Below are 24937 nucleotides of genomic sequence, written 5' to 3'. Positions count from 1 at the left end.
CCACTTACCAGCAGTTCCTACTTTTTTTTTAATTAAGATTATGATAGTTTACAACCTTGTGAAATTATGGAAAACAGAATGGAGCTTTCTCAAACAGTTAAAAATAGAAATACCTTATGTCCCAGCCATGCCACTACTGGGTATCCATCCTAAGAACCTGAAATCAGAAATTCCAAGGATCCCATGCACCCCTATGTTCATCGCGGCATTATTTACAATAGCAATTCCTACTTTTAAGTAACTAAAGTTTTCCTGTCCTTTAGAGTCTTCCAAGAGTTGAAAGTATAACCATTAAAAAACACTTGCAAAGGATGAATCACTGGTATGAAGGCCAAAAATTCATGGGTCAGGCACTATTACATTCCTTATACAGATGAGGGCAAAACAAGCACAGAGAGGTTAGGTGTTTCCTCTGAATTCACTCAGTGGTTAGGGGCAGAGTGGGGATTTGAACCTGGCTGGGCTGGTAGCAAAGATGGTGCACTTAATCCTTAATATCCTAAAATACCAGTTATCTGTGTTCCTCAAGTGAACCAGATCTAAATTTAGGTTTGTTTTTACACCTTGTCATTACAACTTAGATTGGTGGCATTTCACTTTAAAATTTTGGTAGTGACAAGTTTCCACTTATTTATACTCTGTGAGTAAATTTCTGAAACTGACATTGGGAGAATAAAAAGTTCAGAGCCTATAAAGATTGAGATAGATATAACTAAACATCTTCTTAACTTGCCTCAGTATCCACTAAATCCTGAGGCTGTACAAGACCTCACACCCATATCAGAAGACCTACTGACCTAGGGGCTAATCGTTCCCTGTACTGGCACCTGTACAACACTGATCTTGCCAGTTCAGAAACCTAAAAGGAGGGGTTGGTGATTTGTCCAGGACTTGAGAGCTATTAACAAGATTGTTAATCCTTGCTTCCCAGTTGATCCAAACCTGAACAACTTGTTGTCCAAAAGACCACCAAACTCAAAATGGTTCACTGTAGTAGACCTTTGTACAACACCCCTGTGTACTCCAAGAACCAATATCTATTTGCCTTCACTTGGAATAATCAATAACATACCTGGACAGAAAAGTATCAAGGATTCACTGAGGCCCCCTCTTATTTCTCCAAATTGCTTACTCCACCAAGTTTAAAGCACCCTCCTGATCCCCAGGTTACTGACCCTTTTAAAATATGCAGGAACTTCTTTCTTTGCTCAGTAACCAAAAGGGGCAGCCATAAAAGATTTCATTTATTTGCTGCCAGAGTTAGCTGAAAAAAGATATAAAGTCTCTAAGGAAAAATTACGATTATCTCCAGACACTGATCATTACCTAGGTCATAATCTAAGTGCTGAAGGAATGCAACTACCTCAGAAAAATTTAAGCTAATCAAAGAATTTCTTGGGCTTATATCAAAGTGACATCTTAGCAGATTTTTAGGCTTGGCTGGTTATGGCAAACTGTGGGTCCCTAATGTTTTTCTCTTGGCTTCCTTACTCTATGAACTTACCAAATTTCAGTCCCTGAATCCTTTCATTGGGATATAAATATGTGCAGGCTTTTATTAGACTAAAACAAGTGCTTCAAGAACCATCTACCTTAGGGCTACATAACTATTCCAATATTTTGCTTCATTTGTGCAGGAAAGAGATAACCAGGCCCTGGGAATGTTCGCTAGAAGAACATGACAATAAACACAAGCCTGTTGCTTATTACAGCATATAACTTGATTCAGTTGCTTGTGCCTTTCCCTTCTGTATTAAGGCTATAGCTTCCGATGCAAAGTTAATAGAAACAGCGTATTTAACCCTAAGAAATAACTTTTATTTACAAACACTATATGCTGTCCAAAGTCTTCTTAACTATGAATTGACTCAACATTTCTGTGCAAGCTGACTAACCTTCGATGAGATCCTTCTGCTTTTATCACATCATCTACCTCTTAAACATTGCAAAGTCCTTAAGCTTCCTATATTACTATCTCTGCCTGTTGAAGGCAAGATCCATAGCTCTGATAATAACATCTCATTTTGTGATGCTGTGTCCTAATTTATGCAACACCTCTTTACTTATGATCTAATCTGTTTTGTTAATTGGTCATATCGTAGAAGTGAAAAAAGGGAATTTCCAAGCTGGTTATGCTATTACTTTTCAATATGAGCTATTTGAAAGGGGAAACCGCTCACAAGCTAAATCAGCTGAACAGACAGAGTTCCATGCCCTCACAGAAAATGCCAGTTATTAGAAGGACAATCTGTTAATATATTACTGATCATTGGTTTGCCTTTGATGCTGTCCACAATTCAAGATGTTATGGAAACAAAGGCGTTTTCTTATGTCCCCTGGCACTCCAATCAAAAATGGACAAAAATCAAGCGATCTTTTTACTGCTATTCTTTTACCTTCCTAAATTGCTAACACCAAATTTGAGGCTCACATTAAAAGGCTAAATCTGATATCAGAAAAATCGCCAGGCTGACTTTCATGCAAAGGCAGTGGCAACAGAACCTATAAAGATTGTGGCACGTATGGATGAAGTCCATTCTGCTTCTGTGAAAAATACCTGCTTGTTGACAGATTGCACCGTGCTGATGCCCTTGCAAAATGGCAACACTGCTCCTGAATCACAGAAATTAAGGTGGACAAAAAATGGTTGCAAACTAAATGAACAATAAGGGCTATGGGAAACCCAAACGGCCATTTGGTTCTTCCCCACTACCTGGCACACCCATTTTTCAGTTTTTACATTCCTTCACCCAACATGTTGCATTTAAGATGACTCAAATTAGGAATATACATTGGTATGAAGACCTCTATAAAATTGCAACAGCATTTTACCCCTAATATCTGGATAATCCTGGAATAACTTTTTTTTTTTTTCCCTGAAAGGCTTCAGACCTCCTCTCTCTGGACAGTTTAAGCACCTGCAACTGGACTTCATTCAACTGCCACCTTGTGTGGCTTACCAATATGTTCTTCTTATTGTATGTATGTTTTCAGGATGAGTTGAAACCTTCCTTTGCCATAAAGTTGATGCCTGCACAGTAGCAAAGAAGTTGTTGGAAAACACATTTCCCATTGGAGTACAACTTTAACAGTCTCCAGTGACTGAGGCACTCACTTCACTGGACAAGTCATATGAGCCATAACAAAAACCTTGCAAACTTCTTGGAATTATCAATGTCACTATCGCCCTCAGTCATCAGGCAAGGTTGAAAGAACTAATGAGATACTAAAAGTTAAAATTTCTGAACTTGCTTAAATGACTGGACTCCCTTGGCCTAAGATATTGGCTATTGGTCTTGCTGACTGTTCACAGTACTCTCTTTGGGAAATATAAGTTCATGCCACATGAGCAATCACCAGCAGACCAATGTCCATTGGTATACAACTTTCAGCCAACCCACTGTTACCCCATGCTAGTATGACCAGCTACTGTAACCCTTTAATAGCTTATGCTGAAGGCTATGATCAACAGGTTAAAGTAGCATTCCAAGATCCCAGTTCAAAGAATTCTGTTAGACAAAGCCTGGGGTCAGGTGACTGGGTATTCTGGACACATCATCAGAGGAAGACAGCTCTCAAATTCTGTTGGAAGGGAACTTACCAAGCACTCTTGACCCTGACACTGCTGTGAAATTGGAAGGCATTAAGCCTCGGGTGCACATCCCACAGTTTAAGAAAGATCCACTTGACATCTGATCCTGTACAGATGCTATAGTTATCCTAATAAAATTCAGAAGAAAGGGAAGTAGCTGACATTGAGGTAGACTGCTTCCATCCAAGAAATCAGATCAACACTTCATATTTTCATTAAACATGAAAACTTTCCACTTTTCTTTCTTCCCTTTACTCTCTCATTGGCCTAGAAAGATAACACACTCATTGGTATCTCCCATGTCATTGGTAAGGGGAGTAATTTTCAGATGCTGGATTGGTCATCAAAGATGCCAATCAATCCATGGTGGAGAGAGCCCCAGTGTTCCCTGTGATCAATTTCTCTTCTGTTCCCAATATCACTGCAAACACGATCGACCCTCATTGGAAGTCACTTACTGAGTTCAACTTTTATGACTCCTGCCACACAGTAATGCTGATATTGGTCTGTTCTGTTAATTTCTTTGAGTTCTCTTCCAAAAATGTCTCCTGGAAGAATTGATCTAGAGAGTATCCCTAGGGCATATCCTACAGCATAAATGTATCTTATGAAGTCAAAATTAATAAGAAGATTTAAAAGAGTTTCATGTAAGATGGATACAAAACTCTGGGTTGTGGATTTATATAAAAACATGTCTTTAAGGAACTAAATTGATGTGCTCAGTCATCATTTGCAAGGTTCAAAGTCATGACCTTTTCCCAAGACCAATAGTTGATATCTACGTATTGGGGTGGCTTGGAAAGACAAATACTGTGACAAGAATGGGTAAGTTCAGCCATAAGCAAAATGAATGCACAGTCTCTTAATGACTGGCCTGTTCTGGTCTCCTGGGAGAGCTGTCGACACCAGCTGTTGGCTGCTCTCAACCTGGTCATGTCAGTGTAGTTTCAGTCATAAATCCAAAACATTCTGAGGACCACTGTGGAGTAGGCACCCTTTTTAAGCGAGAAATATGGATCCAAGAGTCAATTCCCTGTAATCTATCTGTCAGTGAGGATCACACTAAACTACACTAAGAGTCATCATGGATGGTGTAGGGTCTAGGACACTCATTATTCTGTACTAACTCACTCATGCTTCAGAATTATTCCACTTTCCTGCATGCCATTGACACTGAATTAGGTTAATACACAGAAGATTGCCTTTTTCTGATATAATAATTCACCCAGATGCTTGATATGCCTTTCTTTTTCACACTCTGCCTCCAAGACTGAAATAGAAATTACTCACCCATCTCCTTCCTGCTACCGGGCAGTGGGCTCACTGTGATGTTCACTATGTCCAAAATGTGTGAGGGAGGGAGGCAGCTAGATCCTGATATATAGGTTGGTGATGCTGTGACCTCTCCTACCCTCAGAACTACAATTATTTCATTTGCAGCAGCATTGGCACTGCAAGCTAGGATGCTATGGACAATTCTGAAACTTTTCTCCAGTTTGTTAATTACCAAAAACAATTGCAAGATTTTAGTTACCCTCTTCAGTACAGTATTGCAGTGTTTTAGAGAGGCTCTTTCTTTTCCAAGATCCCTGAAGGCAGACAAGGTCTCAAATGGAGGGAGAAAGAAATGCTGAGGTCTGACACATGAGGGACTGGCTGCAAGTCTGTATGTCTTGTTGGATTCGTCGCTTCACTGAGAAGTTCTTCTACCTCACATCTAGTTCTTGCCTAACCTTCATTCCACTGAGCTGAACCATCATTGATATTAGCGGAGAAATGAAATGAGACAAAGCACCTGGGAAAGATTTTCAAAGAGATACAAATAAAATTAATAACTTGATTTAAATAACTCACCCTAGAAATCACTTGCACAAATCAAGTTAATTAATTTGGACTCATTTGCATAATCCATTGTCAATTAATATAGAAATTTTGTAGGAAAATAGACTTTACCCTTATGGCCCTCTATTAATGAGAAGAATTGGAGACAGAAAAACATACATAGAAGACAGAGAGAAGGAACTAAAGGAGGCCCTCACAAATAAGAGAACCCAGATCACATGGTTCAACAAGCAGATTCCACCATTCTGGTAACTCTCAGATAAGCTAGTTCTCAGGTAGGATCAACTCAACAGGAGCAAATGGTTACCACAGTTCTCTCTCTATTTTTTTTTTGAATGAATTTTCTCTAAAGAGCATTTGTTGTTTTGGTCATTAGGAAACATAAATTAGGAGTTGAAAAGCATCCTTTGGTTTTCCGTATATTCAACTCCACATTTGATGCAGGAGGACCTACAACTAGAACATACAACTATATACTGAGGGGCTTTGGGGAGAAGAAGAAAAAAGAAGAGGAGAAAACAATAAAAGTCTTGAAAAGGATGTGGTCAAACCAAGAATCTCTCACACTGTTGGTGGGTGTAGAAATTGTTACAAATGTCTCCCAAACCTCTTTGGCACTACCAGCTAAAGCTAAAGAGGTGGAAACACGTCCCCCGAGAATTCCACTATTCCATATATAGCCAAGAGAAATTGGCATGTGTCATCAAAACATGTCTTAAATAGTCTCAAACTGAAAACAACCCATAAGCCTATCAACAGTGGAATGATTAAACTAATTGTTTTCTATTCAAACACTAGAGTCCTATACAGCAATGTGAATGAATGATTACCAGCAACATGCAGTAATAAATTCACAAACAACATAAGGGATGACAAAAAACAGAAATAAAAGAGTAAAGGCTGTATTTTTTTTCCATATAGATTGCAAAAGAGGGTAATGCGACCTGTGCTGTTAGAGGTCAGAGCAGTGGCTCCCCTGAAGAGCAGTGACTGGGAGGGATCATGATGGACTTCTAGGGGTCTGTCAGACGAAAGTCCCTTTGTTGAACTAGGTACTGAGAACAGAAATGTGAACTGCCCTTGAGCTAAGCACTTATGAACTGTGTTTGTGTCTTTAAATTTTTAAAACATATATCACCAATCAGAAAGGTGGGATATGGTGAGTAGATTAGCATCATAATGTCCTTATATTAAAAGGTGGGGTTTAAGAGTGTTAAATAGAAGGACACTGTGATTGGCTTTTATTTATGTTGACATTTCTAGGCAAAATTAACACAATGAGCATACAACTTTAAAAGAAAAGGGATCAATTATAATGAAGAATTATAATGTAGACATACTTGTAAATGAATAAAATAGAAGTTAGATAAAATAAGAAAATAAACGCTATTGACAGTGAAATGTATCAATTATTATATCAAAATTAACAGAACAATTACATGTTTTAAACTCAAACACTTTTTACTATGTTCATTGGATTTTTTAATAGATATGGCCAGATAATAAAATTAAAGTAGGAAAGTGAAAAATTCATTCTACAGAATTTTACCAATTAAACAACTAGGATAGCAATATAACATCAGATAACATACAGGTTAAGATTTGTCTTTATTGTAATTAGTACTATATTAATTTTCTCTGTACAAATTAATTTTCTGTACAAATTTCCGATATATTGAATGATTGATAACAAAGATAGTTGACTTTATATTTATATGAATATATACAGATATGCTCAAAATTCACACACGTATACATATACACACACAGATCACTCACAGACATATACATATACATATACACATATAATCACAATTATAGTTATGTGTGTGTCCACATGTTTTTTCTAATATTTGTTTAATGATATAATTTGTGTGAAATATTTAAGTATCTTGTGTGAGCTAAAAGATTGATTTCTTTTTGTCATGCAAGAACCAATATATATCCTTTGCCTCAAAATACCTTTGTAATTCAAGCTACTGAATTTTCAGTACTTTGCTTCAACTTCAGAATGGAAATACAGAGAAACCTATTTAAAAATCTCTCCTGAAATTAGGGAAATACTCACTTCACTCCTTGAAAATCAAGAAGTCACAAACTCCACATAAACAGAAATGGATTCATGTCTTTCCCTTTAAAATACCTTTCCCTACCACCCTCCAAATTTAATGCCCATCTATTTAATCGTTTTAGAGACAGGACAATGCAACTCCAAACCTCTTCATTGCCAACATGCCCAAATCATCTTCACCAAAGAGAAAACGCTGCTTTCTACAGATCCCAATTCCATGCAATTCGTGTCTTTAAAATTGTCCCACTCACATCATGTGATTTGATAATCAGCTAAAATCTAATTTTATGCTATCATTTGCTCCTCTATAGATTAATCTAGCCATTGGTATCTGAAACTGTTAAATGTTTAAACATGTTTTTCTCCAACCATAAGATCATATTTCAAATAAATGATTCCTGTTTCTTGAAGGATGTAATGTACAAAATTCATATTTCGCTCCAAAAAACTTTACTCATTGGCTAAATTTCCCCTCAAGCACCCTTGTCTTCAGTTCCAGTTATGGCCAACAACATGGTGTTCTATTTTTATGGATCTTTTCTAAAAATTTTATGCCTAGTTCATATCTGGGAAATTTGCTGTAATAGATTGAAGTTACAGCCTTCTCCAAAATGTCAAGATTATTTCAGGACATGGTGTTCATTGTTGCATGAATTGTGAAGTTCTCCACTGCAAGTATTAGTAGCACATCAATCACATGAGTTTTATCCATGATAATTATATGATATTACATTACAATTACTATTCCAACCTATTATTTATTTTGAAGAAGATGTTCAGCATGTCTTGTTAAAATTCTCTGGTCAGCGAGACAACTGTACCTAGGACTCTGAGGAGGATGAGTGAGTTATCTAATGAACATTGTAGAAATACAGATGATTTTCATATTTCTCATTAGATTAGGGGACTTTGTATTTTAAAAATTATTATTATTTTTTTGGGTGTGGAGAAGATAGGTCCAAAGCCAACATCTATTGCTAATCTTCCTCTTTTTGCTTGAGGAAGATTGGCCCTGAGCAAACATCTGTGGCTATTCCCCTATTTCATCTGTGGGATGCCGCCACAGCTTGGCTTGACAAGTGACACTTGGTCCACAACCAGGATCTGAATTTGCAAATCCCAGGCCACTGACGCAAAGCATGCTAAATTAACACTAGACTACTGGGCCGGCCTGAAGGATTTTGTATGTTTTGTCCAGGCAAAGCACAGCCTGGATACACTGGATTCACGGCTCATGAGCAGAAAGGGACTGAGACTTGGGAAACAAAGAGTGCTTACTGAAGTGGCCTTCAGGAAGAACCAGTTGGGATTATTCAAAAGAGCCAAAAGTGCTTGAAAAACGGAGGAAAGGGTATTAAAAAGGACAAAGGTGCTCACCAGGAGAAGGACAGTTTTGGTAGCTCTGGACTCAGGGGAGGTTTTGAGGGAGACATTGGTCTTATGAAGTCTTTGAACTCTCTGCTTGTGCCTGTATAGGATGAAAACGATGGAGCCACTGGCCAAGAACATAAGCCCCAAACAGAAAACATCAGGGAATGACAGCAATGCTGCATATAAGTTGTCTCTGGCTTTGTCATGATGAACAGCAGAACAGTATCCAAAACTTTTTCTATTTGTGATGTTTTTGTGGCTCCTGTTGGCAGCCATAAACATAGGATAAACGATATTTATCAGCATGTGCAGCATCCAGCACAGGGAAATTGAAGGGACAATGCACCTGAGAGCTTTCACTTTAATCTCTGCCAACCTGGAGTTCCTGGGGCTGATGATGATGGCCTGGATGACACTCAAGAGGCAGGTGGTGCCAATGGACACACCCCTGCCCACTGCGCGAACATAGGGCAAAAATCTGCATTCCAAATCAGGATGAACAGGATCCACTCCAAAAGATGACAACGTATAGCGGATTCCACTAGCGAACAGGAGCAATAAATTGGCTACAGTCTGGTTCTTGATAATCAAATCTGTGGACCTTATCCTACACCCAGTCAAATAAAGGAAGAGATAATGACAAATAAGAAAGAAATTCCCCAGGATTCCAAATGTAGTCTGTAATAAGAAGATCATTCCTACCGCCAAATCCCTGGCAGCCATCCTATCAGTTCTCAACGCCTTATATGTGTCTTCTGAGCTAGAGGATCCTGCAGGGGAATAGGAGGTGTGGGCCACATGAATCATGTCAACAGAAATACAATATTCTCCACTTAGCAACAATTCCTACTTTGAAATAATTAAAGTTTTTTCTGTCCTTTAGAGGCTTCCAAGAATTGAAAGTAGAATCATTAATGAACACTTACTATGTATAAATTACTGCCATGAAGGTCACAGATGCAGTAATTTCTTTATTCCTCCCAAATTCATGAGGCAGTCACTGTTACTTTCCTTATAAAGACGAGGACAACAGAGAGCTTCAGTGTTTCATCTAAATTAACACACTGGTTGAGTACACAGTGGGGATTTTAACCTGGTAATCAAGTGGTGCATTTAATCCATAATACACTAAATTAATAGTTTTGTTCTTCAAATAAGCCAGATCTAAATTCAGTTTTGTTTTTCCACCTTGTCATTTCAACTTAGATTGGTGATATTTGATCTGAAATTTGGTAATGATGAGTTTTCATTTATTGATGAAGACTTATTTTAGGGGCAGATATAGACTTTGACTAAAGCTTTAGAGATCTTAATAAAAGGTAGATGCCCTAGCTGCAGGATAAAACTTCAGGATCCTGTCCCAGCACAAGTTTAGTTTAATGAATGCAAGAATGCCTCAACATTAGGATGGCAAAGAAAGATTCATTTGCATTTATCTCAGGAACAAAAGTACAATACTCCGAGTCACAGGAAGTATGAGATAGAAACACTGATGCCTGATAAACAGTGTATGGTAGAAACAAATTATTACTAATTTCAAATCATATACATGTCATTTATTCATACCTACATTCGATGAAGTTATTAGCAGGAATGCAAAATTTGTGAAAAATATTAAAGTACACTGTACACAGGCAACATGCAATGATGTGATGCTAAGGAAAAAAGCATGTATTGTATAAATTACCTACATTTTTGGGTGTTAAAATATATAGTGTTTAATATTTAGAAGCATCAGAAATATCAAAAGAAGGATTTGAGCCTAAAAATGTTTTCTGAACTTGTTATATTTTTTTAAATGCAGCTTACTCACTTTAAGTGGGAAAAGTCTGTCTATAACCAATAGAGACACTATCATGAAATCTGTTAAGCTCTTCATACTCCCAGTTAGAGAAAACATTTCTTCTCCAGCAACTGCTAAAAGATACACTGTTTCTGCAAGGATCAAATGATCCTTGTAGGTTCATCATACTCTTTATTACAACAATTGAGGTACCCTCGGTGTACCTCTAGAAACCTGAAAATTATGTCGATGACTCCTGTAAGTAAGCTGAACAGCAGCTTGACACCTGAACTACAGTCCTTAAGCACATGGGAATCAAATTTTATATTACTCGGATTAAACCACAATAACCACTGTCCCTACCTTTGAGCCATGCTGGATTGCTGGAAGATCTAGGAACACATCTCTCTTGATATCTCTCTCAGTTTATCCTCAAGATTTATTCCGTCTTCATACCTGGCTTTGGCACTTGACCAGGTACATGAAAGAACATTTGCCTTGTCCATTACATTCACTTACCCAGATTCCTGATACAACTCCTTCTCTTACAGGTTCTAACTCTCAGATGAATAAATCTAAAACTCATCCATTTTTTCCTGCTGCTGGCATGGTAGGGTTAGCATGAAGGTCAAAGCAGTCAGTACATGTGTGACAGAGTTAGCTAGACCCTGATATATGAGTTTCTGATTCTGTGACCTCGGCTCCCCTCAGAACCGCAATTATCATTTCACTTGTAGCATCATTGGCAGTAACAGGCTTGGGAGCTGAGAATATTTTTTCAAAACTTTCTTCCCAGGTGCTAATTACCAAGAACAACTACAAGTTTCTAGCTAACATCCCTTAAGAGACTATTGGTGTATGTGTGGGAGGCATGGACATACTTTTCCGTGAACCCTGGAGGCAGACAGTGTCTCACATGGAGCAGGGCAGGAAATACTTAGGTCTCACATTTGATTGACTGGCAGTGGGTATGTGTATCTCAGTGGATGTTCTATTTCCCCCAGATGTTCTAGCTAAAGTGAGCTATTTTCTAACTTCACACAGCTAAGTTGCACCATCAGTTATGTTCAAAGAAATGTGTTTTAAAAAGGATGCAAGAAGAGGGACATGATACCAATAATTTACATTAGATGTCATTGCACTCATTTGCACACCTCAATGTCAATGAATGTGTAAACAGTAAGGAAACTCTACCAATACTGACCCTCACTTGTGATAGGAAGCAGAATCATACAAATATCCATGAAATAATGAGAGAAGTTTTTAAAACAGTCCCTCAGATAGAAAGCACCAGAATCAGATGCTTTAACAAGGAGATTCCACCATGCTTATAAGTATCAGATAAGCCAATGCTACTTCCTTAATTCAAGACCATCAAATTGTTAACACACTCTTCTAATCCATTTTTTCACAATATTTTCAGTAAGAAACTATGTTTTTAAATTTAAGAAATATATTTTTGATTGGTCAGAACAAAATACAGTTATAAATTGCAAGTTGAATTTAATTCTCTAGGTTTTCCTACAAACAAATCAACTCTTTGATGCAAGTTCACAATGCTATCTATTATCCCCCCTTGTCAAGTCACTTGGCAGAGCCATAATGCTGGACAATCCATCTTACACACACTCATTTACACACAGAAGCAAAAACACTCATGCATGCACATTTCTTCACACTTTCAAACTTATAGTCACACATTCACATTCTTATATACATACACACTTACATGCTCTCACAATGTTAATTGCACACACAAAAAATAATGTACATATTGATCACATAAAATTTACACTTATATATGTAAACAATTATAAATACATACACTTCCATAAACTCACAATTACACTTCTTCATAAAATAACAGTCACCAAGCATGGGTATATCTAAATTACATGATATTACACAGAAGAATAGTTGCATTTCCAGACTTCTGGATGCCTGAAAAGGGGGGCCATGCTGCCCTCTATAGTTTTCATACCCCTGCAACAATCACAAGGGCCATATGTACTACAATGCACAGAACTTAAAATGTGCTGTGAGCATTGTCATCTTACATCAGGACACATACTGAGAAACTTGGGTTTTTTGCTGGAGTGACAGTATGTGAGTACGTGATAGAGTGGAGTAAGAATAGGCCACAGGACCAAGGAGACATAAGGATAATATGGGGGTGCCAAGAGCCAGGGGGCCTGGAGTTATGGAGATTACAGGGCAAGGGAGTGAACAGAAAGAGAAAAGGCAATGGTTTTTAATAATGTTGAAGCACTAAAGTGCAATGCTGGTGACGACATACAGAGAGGGCAAAGTGTACAAGGAAGGGAAGGCGGGGCATTTTGGGATCTGAAGAGATCAAGGAGGGATAGGATCAAGGGAATAAAAATGCTAATGGGGAGGGGAAGTTAATGTCAAAAGTGAGGAAATGCCAGAAGGGGCTTCATTTAAACACCATTGTTTGGAGGGAAGGCGAATTCAGTTTGGGCAGGTAAATCTTGGTAGATGATAACAGTTGAATTTCGGCAGAATGTGGGGAAAAGGAGATGGCACTAGGGGAAATGGTAGGCATAGGCATGAAGGCCAAATGGACAGAGGACAATGAGACAGTAAAGGTCAGTGAGCCAAAAAGACAAGGGGAATGTGTCAGCAACTATAGAGTTCGATGTAATGAGTGCATGGTATAAACTGAGTTTCTGGGGCCACTGATGTTGCCTATGACTTCAGAGCTGGATGAATGAGAGTACCAGGGCATAGAAGTCCCAGCGAATGGGATGAGATATTGGAATTGAGAGCAGATAGAAGGCAAGAGAAAGGAAGGCATGCAAGACAGATTTTGCAGAGCTGACAAAGGCTGAGGTGGGTTAGACTGAGCTCCCTAGAATACTGGTCACAGAGATATGGAGGTGAAAAGGTCACAAGCTGAAGGTAGAGAGTGCAATACTGATGTCAAAAGTGTTCAATGGAGGTTGGAGTGTACGTGGAGTCATATTAGATGTCTAAAGGTTACAGATGGACAGATGTAGATGCACAAAAGGGCATAGAGGTAGAGTGCGAGGCTGGATGCGTCTAGGCATGAAGGAGGTGTCAGAGGGGAGACTGGAGGCCATGAATTGATTCCCTCATTTATCTATTCCCTCACTTAGGATCAAACATGAGGAGTCATGTACATTTCATTATTGAAATATATTTGACATATATTTCATCCAAGGTGTACATCATATTTATTTGACACATTTCTATATTGTAATATAATTGTCATTCCAGTGATAGCACCTCTATCACATCACCTAATTATCATTTCTTTACGTGTTTGGAATAATTGAGATCTTGACTCTTAAGAAGTTTGATGACTACAATAAAACATTATACTCTGTATTCACTCTACGGTGCGATAGATATCCAAGACCTATTTGTCTACTAGCTGTAAGTTTGTAGCCATAAACCACATCTCTCCTGTTTCCCCAACTCCCTGTCCCTGGTAACCACCATTTGACTCTGTGATTTGATGAGTTTGGCTCTGTTGGATTCCACATGTAAATGAGATCACACAGTATTACTCTTTCGTTTTCTGACTTATCTCATGTAGCCTAGGGCCTTTGATGTCAATCCCAGTTGTTTTCAACTGCAGCATTTCTTTCTTTCCCATGACTGAATAATATTTCATATTATTCCACATCTTCTTTGTGCATTCACTCATTCACAGACGTTTAAGTTGTTCCATATCTTGGCTACTGTAAATACTATGGTAAATAGTGCAGCAATGAATATGCGGTTGCTGGTATCTCTTCAGGAACTGTTTTCATTTCCTATGGCTTCTAATTCCTGTTCAGGGGCAAAAGTCTGGCTCAAATAAAATGTTCCTGAATACTCCTCAAACTGAATCTACAGTAGAGAAGAGCACCAAATTTTGGGATGATCAACACTCAACACTATGTTATCTGTGCCTTTGTGGTCCCCTGTACAGTATCAAACAGCAGCTCTAACAGAAGCTGGTTACTAGTATCCAGTGTTCAGCGTTCAAAAAAGGTGCCAAATAATCTCTTCAAAAGGCCTGCTTGCAGATTCAAAAACTAGTGCCACAAGAATCTGTAGGTCCCAACAATGACATGAGGAAAATATCTTTCTTTATGTGGCAACTCTAAAACATAACACCTTATTCTAACCGTTATGTGCTCTCACAAGCTTATTTTTTAAGCTTTACCATAAAAATAATGTGTAATAAGATATTTTATGGACATATTCTCCCTTGCATCTATCACATAAGAAACCATCACAAGCGGTAAACTGTGGAAATAGTTTTTAGATATATTGATAGTTTAAAAATACTATTTTATTGCCATAAATTTACTGGGCTCATAAAATACTATAGGCAAGTTTCCAATGTTGTATGTAACATAATGTAGATGGTTATGATTAGGACATCATAAACGAATTACGCAGTTCAAATTAAGGTTTCTAATCAGCTGATATTAAAATAGGCAGACTGTTCTCGGTTATCTGGTGGACCCAACATATTACACGAACTCTTCATGCAGAAAGAGAAGGCAGAGAGATGGGACAGAAGAGGTGATCAAAGGTTTGAAACATGAGGGATTTAACATGCTATTGCTGGAGTTGAAGATGGAGTGTGTGGGCACACGGGGCACTGTAAGAAGGAAATGAGTTGTGAAAACAACCTAAAAGATCCTGGAGTCTGTTCTTTCCCAGAGTAATGAGAATAGACACCAAACTACATGAAACCTTAATTTTGGCTTGTGAGACCTTAGAGTACTCAGCCGGGTCCCCCAGATTTGTGATCAAATATCTGTAAGAAAACAAATAGATTTTATCGAAACTTCCAGTTGTCTGCTTCAAATGTAAAGAATTTGTGTCTGTAAATTACACTTCAATAAAGCTGAAAAAAAGACAATGGATATTGTGTTAAGATGCTTATGTTTATGTTAAATTGTTACGTTCATAATATAAAAGTAGTACACACAGGACAAACTTAATGATAAAATATTAAAGCAGTAAAAGTATTTGTGAATTATCCATGGCTGATGGGATTTTGTTCTCCAGATGAAATTATTTTCATCACTGAGGTATATCCTCCCTCTTAGGCATTTTCAGAATATACCTCAAATTGTATTTGAAATTGCACTCCACACACAAACCACACGCACACACACACAATTAACATAGGCTGTTTGGCTCAAGATGTCCATCGTAGAGAAGTAACGCTTTTCAAATTATTAAAATATGGCATTTCAGGATGAAGAAAGGACACGGCATCTGACCTTGAATTCAACATGAGATGGAAACAGAGACAGCCCCTTCTCTTTTTCTCCTACTTTCTTCCTCATTATCTTGAAAAGTCAAAAGGGCCTTATCTTGAGGCCCTATTTTTTTATATGGCATTAACATACCCAGTCCATTACGGCTTGAACTGTGTTTCCCAAAATGGATATATTGAAGTTTTCACTCATAATACCTCAGAATGTAACCTTATTCGGAAATAGGGTCTTTGCACTTGCACCTCCATTCCCTCAGTCTCCATCCTCTGTCCTTTCGCACTCCCCTACCCTTCCAGGGAGCTCAACCCAACACTCCTCACCTTCTTGCCTCCACATCCTCATTCCCACTTGACCTAGATTTGTTCCCATTTCAGTGACTTCAGCCCATATTCCCTGTCTTCTATGACCCCTCCCTCAAAGTCTCAGCCCTCAAACATTGGGTATTATTAGCTCCTCACATCCCTCGTTCATCCCCCTACATCTGCCCTTTTCCTCTGGGTGCTGTAGCCTCTTCAAATCCACTACCTCTCCAGCTGACTTTATCACCAGCAACCATCTTGTCTCCATGGGCGTGATGTCCCCTCTAGAAGGCTCCACCTCACCTTCCCACCTCTGTTTCTGTCTTGGACCATTAACTACATAGAGCACATTCATATTCCAACAACGTACGGTAATGCAGTTTGTTTCTTTTGTGTTTTAAATGTTATCTTGCCTCACTCATGAGGGCCTGTCTAGTAGGTGGTCAGTTTCCCTTCCTGAGCAGCTGATCAAGTCTACACTTCAAGCACTTCGCTAATTGGCTCCCTTTCTCTGGCCACATTGCACAGCTCTAATCACTCCAGAACAGGTAAGAGACAAATGGGGACATCTTTACTCTGGAGCCTGGGAAATTATTCCAAGCAGCCAATGCTTAGGGAGCCCCCAACCCTGACTAACCCGTCCCCCTTGCTATGATTCAGGTTGCTGGTAGCCTGTCCTTGGGTGCTGACCCCCATGGCCATACTTGTCTTTCTGAACTCTTTTGAAACTGTAAGTAATAGAGTTCTGCCTTGCATCTATCTAAGCACCATAGTGTTATTTTCCACCATCAGAAGAGTATTTCAATCTTATAAAACATATATGCCCCTTCTCACTGTGTTCTTTAACCCTTTGTTGACAGGAAATGTCCTGTGTCTTTTACTCGCCCTATCCCTTGACTCATGTCTTCCCACTGAACCCATCCCCATTACCCTCTTTGTCCCCATGACTGCTGTACCCCTTATCCCCACAGAGTCCAACATGCACTACACCTTTCAATTGTTTGCACACTTGGCCCTTTGTGCCCTTAAACCCCAGAGAGCACTTTACACACTCAGCAGTCTTCTAACTCCATGTGCATTTTCTCACTCTCTCTTCCTGAACTCTCCCACAAAACCCCATGCTGTCTGCACAATTATGTCCCCCTTCCTGTGCCCTATTTCTCACCACTTTTCTCTATCACCCATGTTCAATGCCGTTCCCCACACAATCCAACTGTCTCATCACACTCTCCCAGCCCCCACTTCACTTGGCGTATTTCTACTTCCACCTCTCTCACGTCAGTACAAGACTTTATTGGGAGTTTGGAATTCCACAGTCCAGTGCTGGAATGGAGATACAGAACAGAGAGGAAAAGATGAAATAATTTTGAGAAGGATAAAGAAGTGCCTCAGCTTTTATCTGAATAATTTGCCAAGCTGAGAAGCAGGAGACGAATATAGATGTCATGACATTAGGAGACAAGGGATTTTGTAGAAAGGTTAGAAGAATGCCATTTTTGAGAAGAGTCTAGTGATTTTAGATTCTGGAAGCATCACGAACTAGGATACAATGACAAACCTTCTGGGTCTATAATAGGAAGTCTCACACATGTGCAGTGCTTTATATTTACCAAGTGCTTTCACATGCAGAATTCTCTGTGGGACTCACAATATCCCCATGAGGAATGCTGGCAATGGGCCATCTTATGAGAAGATTCTGAGAATTAGGGAAATTAACAATGTGTCTCAAGTCAGAACCAGAAAGTTCCGCTTCGAAAACCAACCAATAGCTTTCTCACTACATCTCAAATCCCCCTAGTGTGGAAAACCCTTTGCAGACTCCATTATACTTTGATTCCCATGGATGGGCAGACCAAAGATTGGGAGAAGTGTCCCAGTTCTGCTTCCTTCCTTTGTCCTTTCTCTGAGGTCTCTGCCATCTGAGACAGTCAGGCTCCAAATGGTGACATTCTCAGAGATGGAGAACCTGGGACCCCAAAGAAAGAAGAGATTAAGGGGCACCCTTGGTGGTCCCAGTATTGAACAGACAGATTTTGTATTAATCTGCTAGAGATGCCATAACAAAATACAACAGCCTGAGTGGCTTAAAATATCGACATTTATTTTTTCACAGTTCAGAAGGCTAAAAGTTTAAGATCAACGTGTCAGTAGCTTTGGTTTCTTGTAAAGTCTCCTCCTTGGCTTGCCAATGGCCACCTTCTTCATGTGTCCACACACGGTCTTTCTCCTGTATGCACATAGGTCTGGTGTTTCTCAGTGTGTCCAAATTTCTTCTTATAGTGACACCAGTCAGAGTGTGGCACTGCCCATGCTACTGGACTCAGGTTAACTTAATCACCACTTTAAAGGCCCTATTTCTAAATATAGTGATGTTCTGAGATACTAGATTTTAGGGTTCCAATCTATCAATTTGGGATGACACAATTCGGCCCATCACACTGAGCCATCTGGACCACACATTCATGTCCTTCTCACATGCAAAATATACATGCCCCCATTTCCACATCACAAATGTCTTAACCCATCTGGCACCAATTCTAAGTCTCAAATCTCCTCTAAATATCAGCTAAATCAAGCATGTTGGAGACATGAGATACAATTCACTATAAGATAAAGTCCTTTCCATCTGTAAACCCGGGAAAACAGATAAGTTCTCTGCTTCCAAAACAAAATGGTCTAGACAGGCATAGGACAGACAATCTGATTCCAAAAGGGAGAAACTGGAAAGAAGAAAGGAGACACCTGTCCCAAGCAAGTAAAAAACATAGGAAGGCAAATTCCTATGATTTAAGGCTTCAGAATTATTCTCTTTGGCTGGACATTCTATCCTGTGGGTCCACTGGGCTGGAACGTACCTTCTGGACACTCAGGAGCAGCACTGACAGGAGGGGCCTTTGAAGGACAAACTTCATTATACTCTTATGCACACGCCTCCCACTGGCTGACACATAACATCCCAGGTGTCCATTTGTCCCTGTTCCTCTACCTCACATCATCAGAGTGTCTCAGGCTGATACTTGCAATTTCAACTTTTTGGCAATCATCCCGTAATTTCACTCAGAAACTTTGTCCGGAAGGACCAGGTGCCAGAGGACAAGTCTGTATATACACAACTGAATCAGAAATGAGTTTGGAAGACTCAGAATCAGAAAAGAGCAAGAAGCTAGAATGAACCATGTGTAAGGGATTAGAGTCAGAGACATCAGTAGGAACTTCTGTTAGCTTAACATCAACAGAGATGAATCCATACAGTCATATTTATAGGTATGTGTTCATGAATTTTTGTAGACACGTATACATTTACTTGCTCTTTGAGGTGAGAAGGCATAGATACAAAGACATCCCGGTACCAATGAGAACACCGACTGTCCATATCTTGGTTCATAACATCATTCTCTAAGAAAAGAAACCAGAACTCCCTTGACAAATGGCTGAATCTACGTCTAGGACAGGACACATACAAAGTAAGCCTTGAGCATTGCAGAGTACTATAAAGTGAGGAAATGCTAATTTTTTTTAGAAAAACCTTATACTGGGGTATGTCAAAGGAACCAAACAGTCAAGTGAAAGAGCTCCCCATGGCCACACTGGAAAATTTTGAGTAAAAATACAAGTTGTCTTTCAGTATAAGTAAAAGTATAAAATAGATATACGTGAGTCTATACTGATATAAATAAAATACTGAATTCGTAAATAAATGAGAGAAAAACCTTTTCAGACAAACCTTTCCAGGAAGATTCCAAATATTTCATAGACACTATCATTAATGAGGTGGAACGTAACTTCCCACTGCTTAAGTGCGGGTTGCACATAGGAACTTCCCTCCAAAGTGCACAGGGGACAAAAATTGTAACTTCTCAGAGGGGAAACTTGACACACGCTACCTCACACATGTTAATACTGACAGGGATAAGGGATTTGGGTTATATATCTTTCATACAATGTGATGAAAAATGGCATTTTATCCCTATAGTCCTCCTCTTCTAAACCTGTAAGCCCACTCTAATCACAGGAAAAACATCAAACAAATCCCAGTTGAGCAATGATCTCAAAAATATCTGACCAGAACTCCTCAAAACTGTCGACATCATCAGAAACAAGGACAACGCAACAAAGTATCAGAGCCCCGTGGAGCCTAAGGAGACACGAGTATTAAATGTTATTTGGTATCTGAATAGGATACTGGAACATAAAAAGGAAAGAAGGTAAAAATAATGAAATCCAAATAAAATATGGACTTTACTTAATAAAAATGTATTAACTTTTATTCATTAATTATAATAAATGTACATAGGAATGTAAGATGTTAATCATCTGTGAAATTGAATGTGGGACACGTGGACACTGTTCCATCTTTGCAATTGTGGTAAATCTAAAAGTGTTCTAAAGTGAAAAGGTTATTAAAAAAATAAAAAGACTCATCCTATAGTCTTCTTTTGTTTTATTATGTCTCTCAGAATATGGACAACCAGGGGGACCTGGCGTTTCTCTTAGGGGAAAGAAAGACACATTCACATAATAAATAGTCAGCACAGACGTTGGATTTTGGAAATATGTTCACATGACCTTTCATACCCTTCATCTCTATCATTATCATAGAAGAAGCTGAGAGGATATAATACAGTTGAGGACAGACATAATTAGTCACTAAAGTATATAATCAAGAATATAGACAAGTAGTATGTAAAGAACATGGTGTCAGACTACTGGTCCAATTATTTTTGTACCTGATGCAATAAAAGGCACACCATGGCCAGAGTACAAATGATCCAGAATGGTTAAAACATGACACAGGTTATACTCAAGATGAACAGAGATGTGATGGAGAAGAGTTGGCTGAAAGTGTTAACAGGTGAGGCACAGTTTTAGCTCTAAGAGGGAGAATGAGCAGTCTGGCAAATAGGTCATGGCTTCCCCAGTCACGGTACAAAATGGTTAACTTTCATCTAGAGTCACAAGTATGCCAGAGAATAGAGAACTGGTTGCCAGGGGCTGGGCAATGGGGGAAATAGGGAGGGGTTGGTAAAAGGGTAAAAACTTTCAGCTATAAGATGAATAGGTCTGAGGATCTAACGTATAACATGGCCACTATAGTTGATAACACTGGACAGTATAATTGAAATGTACTAAGAGAGTAGAACTAAATGTTCTTGTCAAAAAACTTAAAAAAAATAAGTGCATGAGGTGACGGATGTCTGAACTAACTAGATGTGGGAATCATTTCACACTATATATGTATATCAAAACATCACAATGTATACTTTAAATACTTTACATTTTTATTTGCTAATTACATCTCAATCAAGCTGAAAGAGAGCCAGGCACATGTTGGCCATGCAGAGGTAGCTTTGCATCAGAAACAGGCTGAATCAGCAGCTTGATTCTGGTCAGTCTCTTCAAAGAACATGCCTTTACCATGGACATCTAAATGAGTGACCCAGAGAATTATAGCAGCACTGCCATTTGTTTCCACAGTTCACAGCCCCAAAGAGGGGTGCCATTAATCTGCCAGTCTGTACTGTTCCCAGTGGCATGCTAAACAACTAGTCCACTGGAAGTACTGCAGGAATCTGAGATTTGACCATGAACGGAACATCACATCTGATTTCGGTTCTGCAGAGCTGGCACTGAGACTAAACAACCACACTGGCCCAGGGAATAACACTGGGTTTCAGCTTAGCTAAAATCAGTGAACCAGGGCCATGAATTTAGGGGAGTCTCAAGGGTCTAGGGCTCCTCGTGCCAATGGCTTCAGCCACAGTGTACAGGTTAAAATGTCCTCCACAGGGATAGATACCACTTATTCTTGTAAAGCTGAGAAGTCACTGAGTCCAGTCTGCCTATATTGTCGATTACATGCTTTTCAGGAGACTCAGGACTTTTGGGGCCCTTTCTACCTCCTTAGTATTGGAGTCCAAGTGTACTCATCCCAAATTGGAATAGAAACCCAGAGAGTCACAAGGTTTCTAACAGTAAGCCCACAGTTTTGAAGGGAGCTCTCTAGCATCACCTTGATTGAGACATAATTAGCAATGACATGAAAACTTTGTAGATCAGAGGTTAGTGTCATATGACCTAAATCCTTAACCTGCCATCTGGTGGCAAACAAAAGAGTAGCTTGTCCCACTAGAAATTCTCTATCTGCATGACACCAAGATTGGGATACTCACTTCTGGCACTTAAGGGGTGGAAAAGTACAAGCAAATGGCACAACCATTGGTATTCTATTTTGATATAGAAATAATAACAAGACATTGAAGCCCTCAAAAGGACCTCAGTTACCTCATCAAGTTAGCTTTCCTTTGATACTATGACAATGCAAAAAGGCTATTGGTTGTATGGCTCTTTCACTATCCCCTCATCATTGCCAAGATTGCCAAGAAATGAAAGGGTGTAAAATTTTACTCCATTTGTAGACCAAAGAGTTAGCCTGCCAATTTCATGCATGATGGTGCAAGAAATGAGACTCATGGGACTGAGGAGAAAGACACTGTTATATACGGCACAACAGGCAAAAAGGGCTTCATGTCTTCATCCATTCCCATTTCTGCCACATGAATCACGGTGGCCATACGAAGAGATCCACATGGATGCCACACACATAGTAGTTTTCTGTCACCACTTATATTAAGCTTAAGAAATACCAGTCTTTTCAGTTGGGTGTAAGTACACTTGCCCAACTTTGCCGCTGATGAAGGGATTATATTTATCAATAACAAATTAATTATGTATTTATCAATTAAATTAAAACTTTAATTTAATGACTTAATCAGGTAATTAATTAGCCCATCCGCCCCAAGATAGACACTGTTGCCATCATCTAAGGCTGTTCATACAAAAATCCTTGGAATGTAGTCAGGAACAGAAGTTGAGACAAGATATGAAAAAAATTGAGATTCTCATGGAAATTGTCTCCCAATAGGGTGCAGCTTTCTTTTAAAATTTGGTCATAATTGATTTTGTTAAAAGATCCACTGAAGCCGTTTCACACCAAGACTGACCTTGGTTGCGTGGTGCTGTGTAGTTGTTAAAGACTGAAGGAGAAAGGAAGAGACACAGATTTGCCAGGGGACTTTATGGGAAAGACAGATCCAGGAAATAGATAATGTTAACCTAGGTGAGCAAAAAGAGGTAAGAGCAAATGAAAAGGAGGAAGAATACGACATATTCTTAGTGAGATGAAATTTCTTAGCTTATCAGAAAAAATATAATTCACTATCCACACATACACAGTATATAATTTTGGATGGATTGCTGATTTAACTTATAAAGATATATGAGGTTTTAAAATTAAAACAAGGGAGGACATTTCTCTAGTCTTAAAATAGGAAAATAGTTCTTAAACAAGATAATAAAGATTATCTGTAAAGAAAGAAATACCAAATTATGTTCAAAATAAGGCTTGGTCCTCATTAAGACAATCACACTCACACACACAGAGTGAGAGGGAGGAAGAGAAAGATCATCAGAGAAGTTACAGAGAGATCATGAGAGAAAAGGAAAAAACGCGGAAAGGAAATACGTCCAGCCGATATGAAGAACTATTACAAACATGTAAGAAAAAGACAACACAGTAGAAAAATGCACAAAACAAACTAATGCATGCTTCAAAAAGAGGTTGCTCAATGTCTAATAAATATGTGAAAATACACTCAACTTCCATGATAATCAAAAGCAGCAACTAAAATCCCTGCTTGACACCATTACATACCAACAGAAAGTGAAAACTTTTAAACAAAAAAAAAAGTGGTGACAAGGATGTGGACACACCAAGAATCTCCTGCACTGCTGATGGGTGTGGAAATGGTGCAAACACTTTCCAACCCTCTTTGGCACTGTCTCCTAAAGCTAAAGAGATGTAAACCTGTCACCCAACAAGTCCACTATTACATTTAGAGCCAACAGAAATTGGTATGTGTGTCATCAAAATATGTCCTAATGTACATACCAGCACTATTCCTAATAGTCTCAAACTGTAAATCACCCATATGCCAGTAACAATGGAATGATTAAATTCTTTTATATTCACACAATAGTATATTATACAACAATGTGAGTGAATGATCAACAGCAACAACATACAGCAATACATTCACAAACAACATAAGGAATAAGAAAAGCTAAATACAATTGAGTTACTGCTCTATTATTTCCCTTCTATAAATCACAAAATGGCATAAAGTGACCTCTGCTGTTAGACCTCAGAGCAGTGTGTCCCTTGACGAGTAGTGACTGGGAGGAAGCACAAGGGGCTTCCAGGGGTCTGACGATATTCTCTTTAGTGATCTATATATCGCGTACAGAAATGTGTTCACTTTGTAAACTTTCAGTGAGCTATGCACTTATGACCTGTGTGTGTGTCTTTAAATTTTTCAAACACGTATCGCTAATGAAAATTTTGGATCTCGCCAGGTCAGAAACCGAATGGGAGGGGATGGCGATTTGTCCAGGACTTGAGAGATATTAACAAGATAGTTAATCGTTGCTTCCCAGTTGATCCAAGTCTGAACACCATGTTGTGACCAGGCCAAGCAAACTCAAAATGGTTCACTGCTGTAATCTTTGTACAGCATCCATGTAAAACCCAACAGCCAATATCTATTGGCCTTCACTTGGGACATTCAACAAGGTACATGGACAGTATCAAGGGTTCACTGAGGCCCCTTTGTATTTCTCCAAATTACTTACCCCACCAAGTTTTAAACATCT

The 24937-nt window shown here is 38.9% G+C and overlaps 1 protein-coding gene across 1 annotated transcript; it reads right to left on the bottom strand.

The window, feature by feature from the left end:
• Positions 1-8663: 8663 nt before the first annotated feature.
• EQUCABV1R926 (vomeronasal 1 receptor equCabV1R926) lies at positions 8664-9599 on the bottom strand. The gene is given in 1 exon segment (NM_001166869.2): positions 8664-9599. A coding segment is annotated over 1 exon segment (936 nt).
• Positions 9600-24937: the final 15338 nt, after the last annotated feature.

This window comes from Equus caballus, chromosome 10 (assembly GCF_041296265.1).
Source record: "Equus caballus isolate H_3958 breed thoroughbred chromosome 10, TB-T2T, whole genome shotgun sequence".
Taxonomy (NCBI): domain Eukaryota; kingdom Metazoa; phylum Chordata; class Mammalia; order Perissodactyla; family Equidae; genus Equus; species Equus caballus.
Note: the sequence above shows the minus strand (reverse complement) of the source record. Positions and strands in the feature narration are given on the sequence as shown.